The sequence below is a fragment of the Pituophis catenifer genome, unplaced genomic scaffold, assembly GCF_029215685.1.
Source record: "Pituophis catenifer annectens isolate HBS135680 unplaced genomic scaffold, rPitCat1.0.hap2 SCAF_4, whole genome shotgun sequence".
NCBI classification, from domain to species: domain Eukaryota; kingdom Metazoa; phylum Chordata; class Lepidosauria; order Squamata; family Colubridae; genus Pituophis; species Pituophis catenifer.
Genome location: NW_027256884.1, coordinates 113,866,764 through 113,887,736, shown reverse-complemented (window position 1 = coordinate 113,887,736; position 20,973 = coordinate 113,866,764). Strand labels below are relative to the sequence as shown.

The 20,973-nt window shown below is 38.7% G+C and overlaps 1 protein-coding gene across 3 annotated transcripts in view; it reads left to right on the top strand.

The window, feature by feature from the left end:
- The first annotated feature begins 1,340 nt into the window (after window positions 1-1,340).
- GRIA4 (glutamate ionotropic receptor AMPA type subunit 4) overlaps window positions 1,341-20,973 on the top strand; it is a 280,944-nt gene continuing 261,311 nt past the window's right edge. For all 3 annotated transcript variants that reach the window (XM_070943962.1, XM_070943963.1, XM_070943965.1), the window contains exons 1-2: window positions 1,341-1,428; window positions 2,649-2,807. In XM_070943962.1, the coding sequence (XP_070800063.1) occupies window positions 1,341-1,428; window positions 2,649-2,807 (247 nt within the window). The remainder of the gene's footprint in view (window positions 1,429-2,648; window positions 2,808-20,973) is intronic.

The following is a 20,973-nucleotide window of genomic DNA, read 5'->3' as shown; positions in this document are numbered from 1 at the left end:
GGAGATTATCAGTCATCCAGGTCATGGTTGTCCCAAAGGTGCTTTTTCAAGAGGACTTTCTGGTTTTTCTTTGAAGACCTTTCGCTTCTCATCCAAGAAGCTTCTTGAGCTCTGAAGGGCTTTCATCCCAAAGTGCATAGCTAAATGTCTATGGAGATTCTCAGTCATCCAGGTCATGCTTGTCCCAAAGATGCTTTTTCAAGAGGCAACTGGACTTTCTGGTTTTTCTTTGAAGACATTTTCGCTTCTCATCCATTCCTCAGGTCTGAAGAAGCTTCTTGGATGACAAGGGAAAATCTTCAAACAAAAAAAACAGAAAGTCCAGTTTGCCTCTTGAAAAAAAAAAAGCACCTTTGGGATCCCATCTAAGAGGTCGCTCCACAACTAGCTGGGTTGAACTTGCCGTGTGAATCCACGCCGTCTATTTCCGTGGAGTCCATTCACACGTGTAATAAAGAGCGGGAGGGGCTCTCCCACGTGCGAGCCACCCCTCCTAAGGCGGGCCGGCGAGTCCTCCTTGGCCTGTGAGGGCGGGAGCGCAGGCCAACGAGGCGAAGGACCAACCCGACGGCCGGCCAGCCCGCTCGCCCGAACTTGCTTTGAGGGCACGTTTTCCCCTCCCGCCGCTCGGTTCTTCCGAGCGCCTTTATCTGGGCGGGGTTAAGGCAGGATTGGCGTCCGAGGCGCTGCTGTGGGAATGCCCACCGCGCGGTGGCGGTTCTGGTGGCGAGGCTGCGTTTGCGTGTCTGCCGAAAGGAGCCAGGGCGGGAAGGCGGGCGGGAGAGAAACAGCAAAGGGTAGCGGCGGCCGGAGCAGGAAGGCGGGAGGAATAGCGCAGGTCTAGGTTTTCCAAGCGCGGCGGCGGCGGCGGCGGCCAGTAGACTCCTTCGCTCTCACCGCTCAACTCTCTCTCCCCTCCATCTTTTTGCGCGTGAAACCTTTGCAGTCGGACCGAAACCTCTGCCGAGGTTATGGAGACTGCGGGAAAGAGGCGCCTCGGCAGGATGGCTCGCTGAGTGGGGTGGGGGGGTGGGGGAAAGGCAGGCGAGCAGGCGGAGAGGGAGGGGGAGAAGAAGGAAAAAAAAAAAAGAAAGAGAAGGAAAGAAGAGACCAGCCACCCTCTTCTCTTTTCCCCCCTTTTTCCCTTTCGTTTGGCTTCCCCTCCCCATTCCCCCCCACCTCAATTTGGTGTCCAGTCCTCCTCTCCCCCCCTTCCTTCTCCCGACATCATCCCCCCCCACCACCACATCCTCAATGCCTCTCTGAACAACATATAGGAAGAGCGCGGGAGGAGGAGGAGGAGGAGGAGGAGACCCAGGGAGGCAAAGAGAAAGAAGAAGATGAGGATTATTTGCAGACAGCTTGTCTTGTTGTTTTCTGGATTTTGGGGACTTGCAATGGGCGCTTTTCCTAGCAGCGTGCAAATAGGTAAGCGCTGCATTGGGGCTGGAGGCGAGGTGGCGGGAGGGGGGGGGGCGGAGAGTGTTGAACCCGGCGGGGTGGCACGGAATGGAGGGAGGGAGGGAGGGAGGGGAGAAAGTGGAGGGGCAAACTCCGATCCTGGCCACAGCTTTCCATTTCGGAAAGAGGGGTGATCAAGTGTCCCCGAGTGCCCCTTTCCCGTCCCCTCACGTGTCTTTGTGAAGGCAGGGATGCGGGGTGGACTGGTGGGAGGGAGGCAGGGAAAGAGAGTGCCGGCTCTGCCTGTTATGGTCGGCAAGACGGATATCTGTATATATATATATATATAAATATATATGCATGTGTGCAATGTGTGTTCAAACTTGGGAAGGTGTTCCCACCACCTCTGAAATGCACCTTTTCTCCAAGATCCTCCTTAACCCTCCTCTTAGCCCAGCCTGCCCATTGCAGCAAGCTATTTGTTAAGGGGCCCCGAGCTGGTGATGGTGTTTAGATAGTCTTGGGTACCATTACTTTGAAAACTTGGCTATGATTTCTTTTTTTTTTTAAAGGTCTCCCTAGCATCCCTATCCCACTTGTCTCTGCCCCGTTTCCGTTGCCTTCATTTTTTTTCTCCTTCTTTGCATGGGACTCAGCCCTTGAATCCCTTCCAGTTCCAGCTAAACCACTGCATCATTTCTCGTGCACTCCTAAAGATGCTGTTAATAAGGCTAAGCAACTTCCTGCCTGCCCAGAGGCTGCAGAAGAGGAAAGTTCTTGATGTTCTGCCCTCCTCCACCCCCCAAAAAATTCTTCTTACCCTTTCCTAGTGTCAGCCTATAAAAGGGGAATGCATATCTTGGAGTATATGAGTACATAAGGTCTCATCTCTGCCGTACTTAAAAACCTTTGCCTATCTTTTGAGAGCTCTGTTCTCTTTAATCTGCCTGCTGCTTTAGATGGGGAGGGCCAATTTAGACCCGTTCACATAGATGAAAGGTAAATGGTTTCAAAGGTCATTCTCATCCTAGCAGATACGTAAAGGAAGGAGAAATGGGGAGATTTGAAAATGGAAGGAGGGGGGGGGGACTCAAAACCCTAACAGAAACTGGGATTCTAAAAGTCTCCCAAGCTTTTGAGTCTTTATGTTCATAAACATGAATTTTATGATTAATAGGAAAGCTACTTGCAAGGGCTGGCATAAAAATAAAAATAACATTTTCCTTCTTTTCTGTCATTTATGATAGGTGGTCTCTTCATCAGAAACACAGATCAGGAATATACTGCTTTTCGATTAGCAATTTTTCTTCACAACACCAGCCCCAATGCATCTGAAGCACCTTTTAATTTGGTTCCTCACGTAGACAACATTGAAACAGCAAACAGCTTCGCTGTAACAAATGCCTGTAAGTAAAATAACCGTTTCTCTAAAGTTATGATCACATGATAGTGAAATGAAGACACTGTGTAGTTACATCCCTTAAGGGTGAAAAAACAACAAACAACAACAAACCCTTGAATTTTTAAGCCCCATGTCCTGGATGCATTGAAACCACTGTTACTTTTCTGTTGTTGGTGAAATCCTGACTTGTATTGAATAACTGGATATGGCATTTACTTTAGTGTTATTACTGTAGTTTCTTACTTTTGGGTTTCTATGGTGATGCATTTTGTAGTTCTTTTTTAAAAACACGAATGTCTTGATCAATTTAGCAACCCCCACAATCTTTCCTGTATGCCAACAAGATATGGCATCCTTGGCTGTGTTTGGAAAGTAGCTCTGATATTTGCAATCAGGAGTGTTTTCTAATCGCTGAGAGCAGAGAGGAGGCTGTGAGAGCAGTGATGTGCATGGTTATATATTGGAGTGACTTGACACTGCAGTTGGTCTGGTGATGTCACTTGTGGCTGCCCTGCTCCTATATTCTGGGTTGTAAATGTCTCTTATTATCTTGTAATGCATACATCCTCTGGATATGTCTCCATACATCCATACATTGGTGTCAAGTCAAGTTAATGTCTGATCTGCTTGAGTGAACACATAACTGGAATTATGCCTCTGTATATATATGCACTTATGTACGTGGACTTGTTTAAAGAGAAAGGATGCACTTAAATGTGATAGGTTTTAAAAAGGGATGCTTCTGAAGACCATACTGGATGTATTCCAGCTTGCTAAAAATATTTGTGTTTTTTTTTTCAAAATGTACATAAATATATAAGATATATTCGAAGTTTAGGGTAGAAGTCAGTCATAAGTGGACTGTAAACCTGCAATACTACAACAAATAAGGCATGTTGAGATCCCCTTTTCTTCTAAATTTGGGCATTGCACTTAAAAAACGGTTTCAGATTCTATTTTCTCAAAAGATATATGTGCCTTAAACAAGAAGTTTCAAGTACTGTTTCTTTCATGGCATTAAAAATAGGAATATGGTGCCGAAGATTTTAAAAGCACATTCCTTGTGTTGTTTTCAAATGGAGCTTTGGTGCTTTAATATGTAATACCCTGTTTTGCATCAAAATATCAACATGAGAATCTTAACCCAGTTCCAAAGAGGACAACTGCCAAGTGAAATGGAGCAGTTCTTTTAAGTTCCTACCTGACCTTAGAAGGAAGCTTCCAAATTAAGAAAGTTTTGCTCTCTTCATCTTCAGATGTTCTTATGCTAAATGCCCCTGCTGCATTACATGTGAATTATTACATTATATATTGTAGGAAAAGATTTTTCCAAGATGTTTCTGAGGGAGTAGGGTTGCAATATTCTCAGTGGCTTTTAGGCAGTGGATATGAGTTTCATAACTGGAATTCATACTGCATGTTGAAGTGCTCTTAACCAATAAGTTGCAGAAACTCTTCCTATGTAACCCTCTACAATTTTAGAGAATATAAGTTATAGTACTATAGAACATTTTTCCTGTGACCTACAGTGTATGTGTCTATATGTGTAAAGAAAGATTTGTTTTTATTTAGGGATTATATATTTATAAATTAAGACTAAAAGTTATTTTCTCTTGGGTTATGTGATTTTTTAAAATTCATTGTTCCTATACTGTTTTTTTGTCATCTATCGATATTGTGTCAATAGCACATTTCAATAATGGATAGGTGATAAATTATGTCATATATAGAAAATATTGAAGAGAAAAATCTGCGTAATTTACATGTGCTCTTTCAGACTACATACAAGTTATGATTCCAGTTACATTTTTTTAAATCTCAAAGTTGTATCCTTTAGGTACAGTGTTAATGAAATGAAATCCCATTCATTTCAGTGAAAAGTATCTCAGCATGTATTTCATATTCCTCTTCAAATGGATTGAAATTACATTGGCTATATCATATATTTTATGGTAACTAACATTGAGCTTTGGATACATATTTTAAGAACAGTTCTTTTTGGTTTTTGAAGAAGAGGGAACAGAATATTTCAATCTTATATTAAATATTCCCTCTTAATGAAGTAAGGGTGAACAGTCTAACAAATGAATGAACATATTGCATGACCCTTAAGCTACACAAGAGCAGAATCCTGCAAAAATCAATTGTCTGATAGCTGGAGGACATTGGTTTCCATGTGATTGCATTAGCTGGGTTGACAGAGGCTTCCAGAGCACAGATGTGTGATATGTTCTAACCTAATTAAAAATATTTGTGGAAAAAATGCACTAATATTATGGCAAGCATGTACAGTATAAAAACCAATCTGACTCTTTGTCAAACATAATTTGGGATTGACTCTTGTGTACAGAAAAAGGAGAAAATTAACAGAAATTCTGATGAAATGCATAAGTGTGCCTGTGTGTGTGTGTGTTTGTGTGTCCTTGTATAGTAGTCCTAAAAACCAATCTGTATAAAAGTCTCTCAGCTGACAGCTATTGGACATAAATGAATATTGATATAAAGTCAAACCTCAAAGATTTAAGATGTGGTCACTTAAGTTTTATTTCATTTTCTTTTGAAGGGGTTATTTATTGAAGCTGCATTATCTGGAGCATTTTGGGAATTAAAGGCAATAAACAAAACACAGAGAGATCTGTGTCAAAAGATGAATTTACATAATCAGGAATGATCCTGTAGGAACATGTGGAGCCAAGTAAATTTCTCTCACTGATACATTAGTTTGTTTTTGTAACTACAATATTTGTTTCGCTCTATATAAATGTCATGTTCCTGCTATTCTGGTTTTCTCCAGGCCCTCAGATTCAGGAAAAGCAGATGATTTGAGCATATAGATTTCACTATGGTTCAATAAAGATGACATTATCTATGTTAGTATAGTTCACTTTTCTTCCTGTTATATGTTAGGCTTTTCATACATTGCTCTTGTGTTTTCTTGCAGATGGGAGAAAGTGTGCTTAAAGAAATAGGTCTAGGTGAGCTATTGGACATAGACAATTTCATCACTAGACTATCGTAAAGCTTATATCTGTACTTTTAAGAAGAGGGCCATAAATTGACTAACATGTTTTTTATGATGATGTTAATAATCTGAATGTATGCATAGAAATACATTCTACTATTATGATAGAATTAAGTACACTTTAAAAACGTGGGTATGTGTGTGGAATGTATGTTATACCATACCAACATATGTGTAGTAAGCAAGCTTTTGCATTTGTCTGAGGATTTATCTTTCCAAAATAGGCAATTAATGGGAGGCACATTGCAACATTGCATACCATTCTCAGATTTCTTTTGCACAACAGAGGACAAAGCCAAGTTAGGGAGGATAAAATTAGGTTGTCACATTTTCCCTCTGTAAACATGGTCCTTTTCATCTGAAAATCTTTATTTGTCCTTAGGCTGTCATATAGGTATATACTACAGCTACATATGCAATTGGTTGTATTTCTTTTAATCAGCTTCTCTTAGCTTCTTTTTAATCAGATTTGTCTGAAGGAACTTACATTGCAAATCATGGGAGATCTATGTCTTGGGAATTTCTGAGGTAATACTAGCTAGGTTATGCTTTAGGGAGATCGTAGAAACCAATGGATTAATTCCACAATTTAGCAGACGTTCACAACTTACAGTGTCTTTTATAATCAAGGTATTATTAATTGTAGCAGTGCGATGAACAAATAATTTGCTGTTATACATTACTCTGTTGCACCAAGGTGTTTAGATCAGTTTACTCCCCACTGTTTGGTTTGCATTTAATGCTGCTAATCAACAGAGTATGATTGATGACTGAAAGCACTGTAATGGTTCCTGTTCCTGCATTGGCTTGAACAGTTTGGAGATAATTATGATTAGCATTCAATTTGCACTGGAGTTATTGGTAACAATATCATCAAATTATTTTTTATATTTGGTTCCTACTATGACTTGTAATTACATTTCACAAATTACTTACGCATTATAGGATATTCCTTCTTTTCCACTATTCCACTATTTTATGACTGGACAGAATTTATATTTTGAGTGAATCATTGGCTTCAAAAGACTCTGATTGTATATCTGCACCAACAAATAAGTGCATGGATTTATTCTGATTCCTGCAATGCCAAGGTAGTGTAAAAGGGTTTTCTGGCTTTACTTGGCTACTTTCTTGGTGTTATTCAGAAATGCATTGGTGTCAATATTTAAGATCCTCCTGTTCGTTAGAAGCTATTTAGAAGCATACCTGAAAAGATAATGCATGAAGGTGATAGGTATCTCCAAACATTATCATGCAGGGACATTTCTCAGAATCAGCAATCAAAGGTAGATTGATATATATCTGTATATCTATATCTATATCTATTATATCTGTCTGTCTATTATCTATTTATCATCTATCTGTCTAATCTATCTCAACATGCAGTGGTGCGAGTGTTGCATCTTTTTAATGTGTGATTTTTCAATCTTTTTCAATCTGAAAAAAATGGCTGATTTAATAAGTTATCTTTAACTTATCAGAGCAGCTGCATCTTTTTTCAGGTTCATGTAAAAGCCTGAATAGAGACATTGCTGCTTTAAAGAGTAGCTGCACTAATGCACTTGCATGTTCTAGAGAGGAAAATAAGGTTTCCCCAAATTTAGGAGTAACCATCATACATTATTTTCTTTTCCCCAGTCCCAAGTAAACAAATGTGTAAATACATTAGAGCAATCAAAACAGCCTCCAAATATAACCCTCATGTTCAAAATGCATTTCACAGACTTTTATGGAATATTTCTTAATTTCTTTGTGTATTGACTGCATTCTACCCTGTTTCCCCAAAAATAAGACATCCCCTGATAATAAGCCCAATTGGGCTTCTGTTTGCATGTGCTAAAATAAGCCCCACCCAAATAAGACATCCCCGAAAATAAGTCCTCCCCAAAAATATTTAAATGCATGCGCTGCCAGTCCCCGCCATTTCCTCTGGTTAACATTAGTGAGACAGAGCTGGAAATCACGTAAGACAGCAAAAGGAGCCCTGTCTTGTTCCACACACCCCAAAATAGTAAGACCTCCCCGAAAATAAGGCCAAGCGCTTATTTCAGGGTTCAAAAAATATAAGACAGGGTCTTATTTTCAGGGAAACACGGTAAAGGGACCCTTTGTGATCTCCACAAAAAAAAAATAAAAAAAAATAACAACAGTTAATAATATAAGAGACTGATTGTGTTAACCAATAGATTTTCTCCAGGAGAATCTGTTCCCAACATGATGCTTCAAGTTTGCCAGAGGTGCACTCATTGCTGCTATAATTAAGTCCACACACTTTGCTGTTGGATCATCCTCTTCATTTCCTTGTATCTTTCCAGCATTACATATTTCTCCAGAGAATCTGTGGTCTTTGGATAATGTATCTAAACCATGAGGATTTGATGGGTTGCTGGTGTCTTGAATGAAAACTCTGGGTTTTCTGGGGTTCTCCAATGCTAAAGTTCAAAAGTATCAATATCCTTTCTAGCCTGCTTCCTGGAAGCCAAACTTCCATTTCCATAGTGTATCATTGGAAAAACCATAGCCTGCATCTTCTGATCTTTGTAGGTACAGCATATTCCAGGATCTGAATATTTCTAAGGCCTTCATTGTTGCTCCACCATGTGCTGGTCTGCAGCATATTTCTTCTGTGCTGGTTCCTTACTCTCGATAGTCAATTGTAAAGGATAGAAGCTGTTCATTTGTTCAGTTTTTTAATTGTCAGTTCTAAGGCTGTTGTTACAGCTGTTTATTAATTAGTCTTCTTTATATCTACTCTTAGTCCTGGTGTGCTTACTTGGCTTCATTACTACGACTGGAGATTGTTTGTACAATCAAAACATCTAATAAAATAAAAACGAAGTATTACATGCTCTCACCAGTGACCATTTTGATGATAGTCTCATGACAATAGCTCTGTTGAACAACACTGTTTTTAACTACTAAGAGCCACGGTGGCGCGGTGGTTAGAATGCAGTACTGCAGCTAGTTCTGCTGACTGCCAGCTGCCAGCAGTTTGGCAGTTCGAATCTCACCGACTCAAGGTTGACTCAGCCATCCAGCCTTCCAAGGTCGGTAAAATGAGGACCCAGATCATTAGGAGAAATATACTGACTCTGTAAACCACTTAGAGAGGGCTGGAAAGCACTATGAAGCGTTATATAAATCTAAGTGCTATTGCTAATTTAAGACAAAGATTAGGCTACAGCTATACCACTTGGGAGAAGCTATTACAAGGGCCACAATAAACATTGCCTCTACTGCTCCCCCCAATAATCCATTGAATGTAATCTAGTTGATCACCCTTTCCAAAACAAATTGATTTTATTTGAAGAACAGGGTTTCCCAAACTATGAAGGTGTGAGAAGAACTTTTTAGTTACGTTGCTATAAAAAATTCCCCCTTTCCCAAAGTTTCATTGAATTATTTTCATTGTTCATTTGGGTTCATTTTGGTGTTTGGATTTCAGAGCAAGTGTATACGTTAAGATTGGCTTAGCAACCCCTGTTCCAAAGGTTCTAGGAACCAAGCCATATTTTATAGCTTTGACTCGTATCCATATATCAATCAGAACAAATTGAAAAAAAACCAAGAAAGTCCAAATGCCTTTTGGAAAAGCACATTTGGGACTTCCCAGAGAAGTGTTGTAGACAATTTTGCCATGCTATCTAATAATTACTTGAACCTACTGGGTTACTTTTTCAAGAGTTTTGAACCTATCAATATGTGGATAAAATTTTTCTCTGTGTTATAATTCAAGGAAGTGGTTGATGTTCTATGTCATTGTCTGGTTCTTGGCATAGATTAATATGGGTGCACAAACTGAAAGGCTCTGAAGAGAGGTGTCTGAAAACTGGATTGTTGGATTGAATTGTACTCTGTGTTCCTAGATTCACTTTTAAACTTGATAAATTTCCAGAGTAGTTAAGTAGTTAATAAACAGAGTACTTAATAAACAGAAGGATAGAATCAAAATCACGTGAAGTGTTAATACCACTTTATAATGCCTTGGTAAGGCCACACTTGGAGTACTGCATCCAGTTTTGGTCGCCACAATGTAAAAAAGACGTGGAGACTCTAGAAAGAGTACAGAGAAGAGCAACAAAGATGATTAGGGGACTGGGGGCTAAAACATATGAAGAACGGTTGCAGGAACTGGGTATGTCTAGTTTGATGAAAAGAAGGACTAGGGGTGACATGATAGCAGCGTTCCAATATCTCAGGGGCTGCCACAAAGAAGAGGGAGTCAAGCTATTCTCCAAAGCACCTGAGGGTAGAACAAGAAGCAATGGGTGGAAACTAATCAAGGAGAGAATCAACTTAGAACTAAGGAGAAATTTCTGGACAGGTAGAACAATTAATCAGTGGAACAACTTGCCTCCAGAAGTTGTAAACGCTCCAACACTGGAAATTTTTAAGAAGATGTTGGATAACCATTTGTCTGAAGTTGTGTAGGGTTTCCTGCCTAAGCAGGGGGTTGGACTAGAAGACTTTCAAGGTCCCTTCCAACTCTGTTATTCTATTCTATTCTATTCTATTCTATTCTATTCTATTCTATTCTATTCTATTCTATTCTATTCTATTCTATTCTATTCTATTCTATTCTATTCTATTCTATTCTATTCTATTCTATTCTATTCCATTCCATTCCATTCCATTCCATTCCATTCCATTCCATTCTATTCTTGTAATTGATCAGGGCCTGTTATAGCAAACTTTTAATTTACAACAACTATTGTGAATGACAATTGATTTGGGGACATAAATCAGTTAAATTATTTTAAAACCTTCATCTCCTTATAGGTGGCCTTCCATTAGCAATGAAAAACTTTAGGAACATAATAAACTAATTTGTCTATTTTTTCTCTATTTGAATCATCACTGGTTATTGCATTTGGAATGTCAAAGAAGAGCTATTGGAGGAATTTTCTTATCATGCATTTCCTTGAGATTTAATTGCAGTTTGAGAAACCAGGCTGACTAGGATGCCTCTAGAGATCATTGTGCAAGGAATAAGGGAATGAACACAAACACATTAGCCGTTCAGTAAGTAAAAGAATATCAGGAGAATTTCTCTGAAAATTTATCGTCTGAAAAAAAAAATCTTTTAATGCTTTTTTATTAGCATTATCTCATGAATCAATGACTGAAGCAAATAAGTGATTTGTTCATCTCACTAAAATTATGGGAAGTATAAGCAAACAAGTCACTAGATCAGGAGTGTCTAACTCACTCGATTTCATTGAGGGCCTGCATCAGGGTTGTGTTTGACCTTGGGGGGGCCTGACCAGGGTGGCTGTGGCCAGCTTGACATCACTTGTGTCAATGGCGGCTATGGTGCACAAGTACTCTGCCAGCGAAAATATGCTCCTGAGCTCCATTTTGGCTGCAATGGCCTCCTGCAACCCTCTGCCAGTGAAAATGGATCTCGGGAGGGCTGCCCATGGCCCTCCTGAGCTCCATTTTTGCTGGCAAAGGCACCGTGGGCCAATCCTTCGCTGATTCCAGGGCGGCCCCGCCGGCCGGATCTGGCCCCTGGGCCTTGAATTTGACACCTCTGCACTAGATCCATCTTGCTCAACAAATAGGCTGGATTCTAATTCCTATCATTCCCCAACAAGCATATAAAACATTGGAAGATCATTCCCCATGTTGGAGAGGATATCAAGTTACAGAAGAGTATTTATTATAAGTTGATACATTTTTAATATAGTCTTTTAGTATGGGTGCTTTGCTGTCTCTTTTTTTAATGCTTTTCACTTTGTTGTGCTGCTGAGTCATTGGCAAAAGAAAGCTTTATTTGCACCCTGCTGATTAGAGAAGATAGCTAAATTAATGGAGTGTATTATTCTACATTCCTGGCTTGATGTAAGCTGATTCTGTCCGTGTAGAGAAAGGAAGTATCAGCTGGACTTGCACTTAAAATATATGTAACTAAACCTGCCTGCACTATGCCTCTGGACAAAAAAAATCCCAGAAGCTTGCTATAATGAATGCTATTTTGGATACTTTATTTTTCATTTTGTGCTGCAGGTACTAACTCAGCAGTCGCTCAGGAGCCTTTCACAATGTTAAATCTTGTTTGGAGTCATCATCTTACATTACAGTCTGTTCGGACATGTCAATACTTAAAATGGAATTAAAATGGTCCAAAAGATGTTCTCTCTATCTCTTCCAAATAACTTCTAGAAACTATGGTGAGGGACAGAAACTGATCTGTGACACATAATTCCTGTCCTTCAATGTATTATTTATTAAAATTAGTTATAGGTAGTGTCTTTCAGGCATCAATCTTTCTAGATAGGTTGCAACAGAAAACAAATGTTCTTAAATCAATCAATCAATCAATCAATCAATCAATCAGTCTATCTATCTATCTATCTATCTATCTATCTATCTATCTATCTATCATCTCAGTGATAAACCTGTAGGCAATATTGTAATTCTTCTCAGATAAAACTCCCTCTTCTTTGGACTGCATCATTTGGTCCACTATTCAACCCTACCTAGATCATATAGAATCATCTTTTTCTTCTAAAATGTTAGCCATTCTTCCTAATTTTGTGTCATATGTATATCTGTGACGGGCTGCAGTCCAGAATTGCAGGAGAGAGGGGCCAACTTCTGTTTCATTTGAATGAAATAATAATAATAATAATAATAATAATAATAATAATAATAATAATAATAATAATAATAATAATAATATAGAAACAACTTGAAAAAGTCACCAGATATCAGGATTTTTTTTTTTAATTTGATTTGTATGCCGCCCTTCTCCGGAGGCTTACAATGTGCTCAGCAATAGCCTTCATCCTTTTGTATATTTATACAAAGTCAGCTTATTGCCCCCACAACTGGGTCCTCAATTTACCTACCTTAGAAAGGATGAAAGGCTGAGTCAACCTTGAGCCTTGGCGAGATTCGAACCCTGCAGTAATTGCAGGCAGCTGGTCTTAATAACCAGCTTAATAACAGGGTGCCTTAGACCACTGTACTACCAAGGCTCTTTGGTTTGAGAATCGAACTGCAGAGACTCTGGCATAAACCAGTGCAGGTGGTCCCAGTGGTACTCGGCACACTGGGTGCTGTGCCTAAAGACCTAGGCAAACACTTAAAAACAATTGGTGCTGACAAGATCACCATTGGTCAGCTGCAGAAGGCCACCTTACTGGGATCTGCTCGCATAATCCGCCGATACATCACACAGTCCTAAATGCTTGGGAAGTGTTCAACTAGTGATTTGTGATACGAAACCCAGCATGGTTATCTCGTTTGCTGTGTATACTGTCATTTTTGTGTAAATAATAATATAGAAATAATCTTAAAGTTTATGAAAAACCAGAAATCAAAATCCAGTCCTTGAACAAATACCATAAGACATTTTAGCACATATACAGCAATGAAATTTGGCCTAGAGAAATGTGCAACAACAGCAACCAATCAGGGTAAAATCATGGATGGTAATGGAACTGAAATTCCATATGGACAAACTATCAGAAGCCATCAGGATGAAGCCTAAAAGTATCTGGGCATTTTACAGTGGAATAGCGTAAAACATGGATAAATTAAAAATGTGATTAGTGAAGAATATGTCCACAGAGTGACAAAATTGCTAAACCCAAACTTGAATGGTGGAAACAATACCAAAGATACCTGGATCATACTTGTGATATGATACACTGTTAGAATTATTAACTGGACCCAACCTACACCTGACAGTGTGGACTGAAAAGCAAGAAAGCTAATGACTATTCACTATGCATTACATCCTCATAGTTTTAGTGATAGATTATACTTGCCCTGTAAAATTGGATGCGGTGATTTACTTCAAGTCAAACAATTGAAGAAAAAAAAGTATGCATTGGTTGATTACACAAAAAACAGGCAAGAACAACCATGGATGCAAGTTAAAAATGGAAACCTACTGAATGTGCAAGAAGCCAAACATGAATATTGAAATAATGTAACAAAAACATGAGCAGAACACTGGCTAGGAAAAGCAGTATATGGTCAATTTCTATATAAGATCGAGGGCAAAATGGATAAAGATAAAATAATGGCTTACAGCTGCAATATTTTTTTTTAAAGAAATTGAAGGTTCAGTTTTGGTTGCTCAAGAGCAAGTGATTTAAACTAATGCAATAAAAGCCAGAATTGATAAATCGTCAAATGATTCAAAGTGCAGATTGTGCAAAGAAGCAGAAAAATTAGTAGATCTTATAATCAGTTTGTGCAAGAAGTTTACACAAACTGATTACCAGGGGTGAAATCCAGCAGGTTCTGACAGGTTTGGGAGATCTGGTAGCGGAAATTTTGAGCAGTTCGGAGAACCGGCAAATACCACCTCTGGCTGGTCCCAGAGTGAGGTGGGAATGGAGATTTTGCAGTATCCTTCCCCTGGAGTGGGGTGGGAATGGAGATTTTGCAGTATCCTTCCCCTGCCATGCCCACCAAGCCACGCCCACCAAGCCACACCACGCCCACCAAGCCACGCCCAGAGAACCGGTAGTAAAAAAAATTGGATTTCTGATTACAAATGATGACATAACACAGTGGCCAAAATGATTCACTGGAATATCTGTAAAAATTATCAAGTGCCAGTAATGAAACATTGATGAGAACGTATAGTTCAAAAGCTAGTCGCAGGTTAAAATATTGTGGGATTTCCAAATATAAACTGATAAAGTTTTGATACATAAGACACTACATTTAACTGTGGTTGAAAAGGAGAATGGATAATTGATGTGGTGTGAAGCACAGAAAATCAAGGCAATTCAAATGAATTCAGGTTTATTGCATGCTAACACTCTCTACAAGAAACTGAACTATGGTTAAGGCAAATTGGCAGTAGATAAGAGTCAAAGGAATTCAAGTAGGCTGAACGTAGATCTCTTGTGGGCATGAAGGGACTCAACACTCATGATGTGCGTGATCCCTCCCTCAGGGTCAGCCTAGTCATCTCCTATATCTGGTAATGCCTTGGAACATTAAAATAAAAAGCAGAATTATAGAAGATCACTAAGTATCAAGATCTGAAAATTGAAGTTGAAAGACTGGCATAAACTGATTATAATGGTCCACATAGTTATGAGGATAATGGGTGCCATACCAAAAAATGATGGACAGCACTTAATATATGCAATGACAAAATTTTCAAAAGGCCACATTTCTTGGATCTGCCCGTATATTATATCAATACATTTTAGAACTTCCTAGGTTCTTGAGAAGAACTCAATGCGTATGAAGGCCAATACCAGCTAAATTGTTGGCAGCTGAGATTTCACATTCTTTTGTATGTAATAAGAATGTATTAAACTTGTATTGTCAATGACTCTGAGTAGTTCACAACAAAGAAATTATAGTAAAACTAATAAAACGTAAAAATTAAATAAACAGATGGCAAGTGCCATGAAGGGGAAGAGGTCTCACAAAAGTCAGGCCTACATCACAAGACTTGATTTTGATTGCAAGAAAAGGAATTCATATTGAATTCAAATAAAAACAGTCCAAACAATTGCATACATGAAAAGTCCTGTACATCCTTAAACAAGAGTCTGGAGGAATATTTAAATTAGCAACCACCAGAAGAATTAGAAATTAATCTTAATAGTTTAGAAATACTTAGGATGGGAATGTGACTGCTTCATAGATATCCATGTAAATGTAAAAAAACGTGGTTAGCAATACATTTGTGTGTGATTTGAGAGGTATTTATGGAAGCTAAAAAAATTAAATGCCATTAAACCAAGAAAATGCATTGCACTTTACCAATTGATCCCATATATCTTGCTTTCTCTTGGTTGTCACCTTCAAAATGTTACAGTATATCTACATCATTTCTCAGAAAGATTTCTTTGCAGTCACATTGTAGTTGATTAATAAATGTAGCTTTTAACTTGAAAGGTGACTTGTTCAAAATGAATCTGTATGATTTTGGCTTGGAAAGAAGCAAAATATGCTGTGAAGGCTACTAAAGTAGATTAGATTTACTATTTTATCTTCTAGAAGATAGATTAGCTTTTTCCAAATGAAATTAATGACTGTATATGCACTTGGGTATATTTTGGCCTAGAAATAAATCCAGTGGATATTAATCAGGCTTAGTTCCGAGGAGACAGAATTGTATATTCTCTTCCCAAAATTCTCTTTACCCACTATGAATGTCCTGTAACTTACATAAAAATCAGGTGAATTTTTGTTTACTTTTTAAAAAAAGTTAAATTGAAAGCATTATAGAAACCAATTTACCACAAGTTGGGGAAATGAATTTTATTGAGAAACGTAGGAATGTGAGAATTTATTCTATATTTACTGAATTAGAATAAGCACACGATAAAGACTTGCATTCTGAAATTGAAGATTGTTGCTGCCTGTCTTAATGGTATACAATAGGAGTATATCATGTGTGAGAATAAGCAGTATGCTTAGCTTGTTCAACACTAAGCACAAAGTAAGACAAGAATGTGTGATGTGTTTTTGATTGTTCAGTGTAGTTATGCAAAGTATAAGAAATGCTCATGATGTTAGAATTACATTGTTTGAGGATAGGTAAATAGGTGTACAATTGCATCCATATGATGTGCTGATGGCCAAGAACACAAATAACATGCAACAAATGTCAGTTAGATTGTGTCAAAGATTATGGATTTGACATTGAGTGAATTATTGCAAATCATGAATACATAGGATAATTAATATGAGAGCATGAATGTTTGCACCTTGGCAAATTACTTATTGAAAATGGGAAACATAGATGGAGAAGACATATTACAATGTGCCAAACATATTTCTTTTTTTAAAAAAAATTATGGGATGCTTTCATAATGTTTGTTGACAAAAGGGAGGACTTATATCATGTGCAAATCAGAATTGAAAATGTCAGGAGAAATCTAAAAATAACTTCAGTGCAGTGGGAATGGTGTACTTATGTGTGGGATAAAGCTAGAGGTGGGAGGATGAAAAACATGAGTCATGAATGTGGACTAAAAATGAGTGGTATGAAATAAATATGGTGAAGTAGTTTGTACATATAGGAAGACTAAATGAGAAACAAATTGCAAAACAGAAGAATGAAGGAAGAATGAATGAGTTGAGAGGAAGGCTAGTCATTCAATCAGCCAGTTCATTAGTCTACAAGCAATGTGTCCATTAATGTGTCCAAGAAATAATATAATCTGTTTTGTGGGAACTTGGGCCATCAAAATCCTGCAGATCTTCCATGTTGTTGTTAGTTGTGAAGTCATGTCCAACTCATCGCGACGCCATGGACAACATTCCTCAAGGCCTTCCTGTCCTCTACCATCCTCGAGTCCATTTAAGTTCACATCAACTGCTTCAGTGATTCCATCCGGCCACCTCATTCTCTGCCGTCCCCTTCTTCTTTTGCCCTCAATCTTTCCCAACATTAGGCTCTTCTCCAGTGAGTCCTTCCTTTTCATTAGGTGGCCAAAATATTTTAAGTTTCATCTTCAGGATCTGGCCTTCCATGCTGCTGCACAAAGCTTGGTTATATGTGCTGTAATAAAATGATCATTTACAGTATGAGCAGCATTTGAGCCTAGGCTAAGTCTGAGCAACCAGGATATTTGCTAATCAGAGGGGGGGATCAATCTGGTTCGAATATCTCTGTAAAAAGGAGCAATGATGAAAAACACATTCTGTGGTTTCCACTTTCCAGAATCACAGGGACAGAACCTTCTAGCCAATGGTCCTTTTTAAATATTTGCTACTTAATACAGCAGAGGGAAGAGCATGACATTGGTCAAGAGACAAAGCTTTCTGATGGATGGGTGTTTCTAGTTGTGTCAGATAGCCTGTAGCAGTGACAGTATATCTGTTGTGTGCTGACGACTACAAGGCTAGGGCCTTCTCTAGATCTGCTGATGCTCTGTATCATTTATCCTTTGCTTCAGGATTTGTTTCACCCGATCATGCTCCATCTGAAGCAAGGAGGGAGAGAAACAGAGGTGGGTTTCAGCAGGTTCTGACCAGTTCTGGAGAACCAGTAGTGGAAATTTTGAGTAGTTCAGAGAATCAGTAAATATCACCTCTGACTGGCCCCACCCCCATCTATTCTCTGCCTCCCGAGTCCCAGCTGATCGGGAAATGGGGATTTTGCAGTAACCTTTGCCTTCCATACAGTAGCTTAATGCATTAATTCAATGCCAACATACAGTTTAGTCATCTAGATAACAAATATTTCATTGGATGTTGGTTTGCTTCACTTCTTTCACTCCGCATATCCTTTAAATTATCAATAAAATATCTATGATTTAAGGTTTTGTGACAATAATTGGTTTACTAATGCATATATATTAGCATTATCATAATTGTCCTAAAAATATATGAAACCAACTTCTCTAATTCTCTAAGCAAGTCAAAGTCAATTGTAATGACAGTTACCTAAATTAAGACATAAACCAATCACAGTTATTTTACTAATTAGGGAAACTTGAAAATTAATTTTTTTTATTCATTGACCTAGTTGAACAGTTGGACTATGCAGGAAAGTAAGAAAATAAAGAAAAAAAGAAAATATCAAAATGGTGTCCATGTCCATGTAATGTGGACATGCACATCTTTTAATGTGTATGTGATCTTTTCCTGAAGATGTCCTGAGGCTACTCAAAGCAGAGGTAGTATTCAGCAAGTTCTGACCAGTTCTGGAGAACTGGTAGAGGAAATTTTGAGTAGTTTGGAGAACCGGTAAATACCACCTCTGACTGGCCCCACCCCCATCTATTCTCTGCCTCCCGAGTCCCAGCTGATCGGGAAATGGGGATTTTGCAGTAACCTTCCCCTGGAGTGGGGAGGGAATGGAGATTTTACAGTATCCTTCCCCTGCCATGCCCACCAAGCCATGCCATGCCACGCCCACCAAGCCACACCCACAGAACCGGTAGTAAAAAATTTTGAAACCCACCACTGGAGAGAAGCCCAGATTTAGAAGTTTAGATTCCACAGCTTTAATCTAGGTAGATTGAAAGTTGTCCTGGAAAATTAATGATGCTAAGCCTGGAGGAAAAAAGCTAAGCTTTAGCCAAAAGTTTAAGAATGCAAGACACATTCTTTTCCTAACTTTTATCATACCTGTCTCCAGTCATAGATATGCATTTGGGACATAGTGGCACAGTGGTTAAAATACATTATTGCAGGCTAACTGTGCCCACAGCCTGGAGTTTGATTCTCATGGGGCTCAAGGTTGACTCAGCCTCCCATCCTTCCGAGGTCACCAAAATGAGGACCCAGATTGTTGGGGGAAATATGCTGACATTGTAAACTACACAGCCAAACTGTTGTCAAGCACTGTGGGGCGGTATGTACAGTAAATTTAGGTGCTATTGCTATAGTGAGGTATCTGGAAAGCTGCTCTAATGATTTTGGACTGTATCCTCTCCAAGATGGAAAAACAAGAAGTCCCATAGAGCAATTAGGCTAGTGTCTTACACTGGAAAACCTTCAGTGTAGTTGAGACATAATTTCCTCCCTTGGAATGAAAAAAATTAAGGATGGTATCGGCAGATCTTTGCCCAGTGACAGAAGCTTATTCCCACTCAGCTTTCCTTGACTGGCATGCTGCCAATACTCAAAGCAGGTCATATGTTCTACTCTGTGACCATTAATGCTCCATCAGGGGTGCTTTGGCCTTTTAATAAAGGCCATAATCTTGGTTTCCCGATAGTTTATTGTTGGATGACATCATTGCAATACAGTATTTGGCCAGTGCTTTCAGTACTCTTATGAAGCATGTTGTGTTCTGGAAAGAAGTATAGCGTTTGCATAGAATGTTAAAACAATGCTGTGATCCCTTAGCTTGAAGGGATGGAAATCATTTAGTCATCTTTCTTTCTTTCTTTCTTTCTTTCTTTCTTTCTTTCTTTCTTTCTTTCTTTCTTTCTTTCTTTCTTTCTTTCTTCCTTTCTTTTATTTGTCAAGCATATATAAGATAACAGATAAAAGTATAAACATGATTATGAATTACATGAAATGAATATGAATAAAAAAGGGACAGGGATGGTAGGCATGTTGATGCACTTATGCACACGCCCCTTACAGAACTCTTAGGAATGGGGTGAGGTCAACAGTAGACAGTCTAAAGTTGAAGCTATGGGGGTTTGAGGATGTAACAACGGAGTCAGGTAGTGCATTCCAGGCATTGACCACTCTGTTGCTGAAGTCGTATTTTCTGCAATCGAGTTTGGAGCGGTTCACTTTAAGTTTGTATCTATTGTGTGGTCGTGTATTATTGTGGTTGAAGCTGAAGTAGTCATTGACAGGTAGGACATTGTAGCAGATAATTTTATGTACTACGGTTAGGTCATACTGAAGGCGGCGTAATTCTAAGTTATATAGCGCAATTGATATAAAAGTTGAAAAGTAGGAGGGCGAAAATATCCTTGTAGGACCCCTTTTGAATTTTAACTGGATTTGAAAGAAATTCTTGCATATTGTACCTGATGAGGGAAATATGATTACAATAAATATCACATTTAGTTCCACATGCTGAAATACCTGATGGAAATACACTGTTCCCTTTATGTCCTGCTTGTGGCCTTCACCGCTATGATGTCTGCCATGAGAAATAGAATGCTGTGGGTTTATGTGTAGTTTTTTTTTATTATTGTATGTTTCATTCAGAAACTCAAGGCCAATATATCTATGGAGATTCTCAGTCACTCAGGTCATGGTTTTCCCAAAGGAGAAACTGGACTTTGTTTTTGCTTTGAAGACATTTCGCTTCTCATCACAGAAGAACTGAAGACGCTTCTTGGGATGAGAATCTGGATCTTTCCACTTCTAATCCAGCACCTTCACCACTACACCAGGCTGTGCCAGTCTGGCTTCTCTTATGCTTGTATGAAAATAGGAATGCATCATTTTGTATCTTTAGAATTCTTAAAGCAAAGTATATTCTCCATTAATTTGCAAACAACAATAACAAAATTGTTAGAAAATAATCTCTTATATAATGAGACAATGAGACTATTCTTAGAAACCTATGAAGAAGAAATGTTTTTTCCCCCTTTCCAACTTGGGTACAGTTATTTTCATCTGTCTTTTTTCCCTGTCCTAGTACAACCCCATACATTTCCATGGCACTTATGCCTGAATAATCTTCAATGTATTGTTTCCATTTGTTCCAGTGATTTTTTAAAAAAAAATTCTTAGT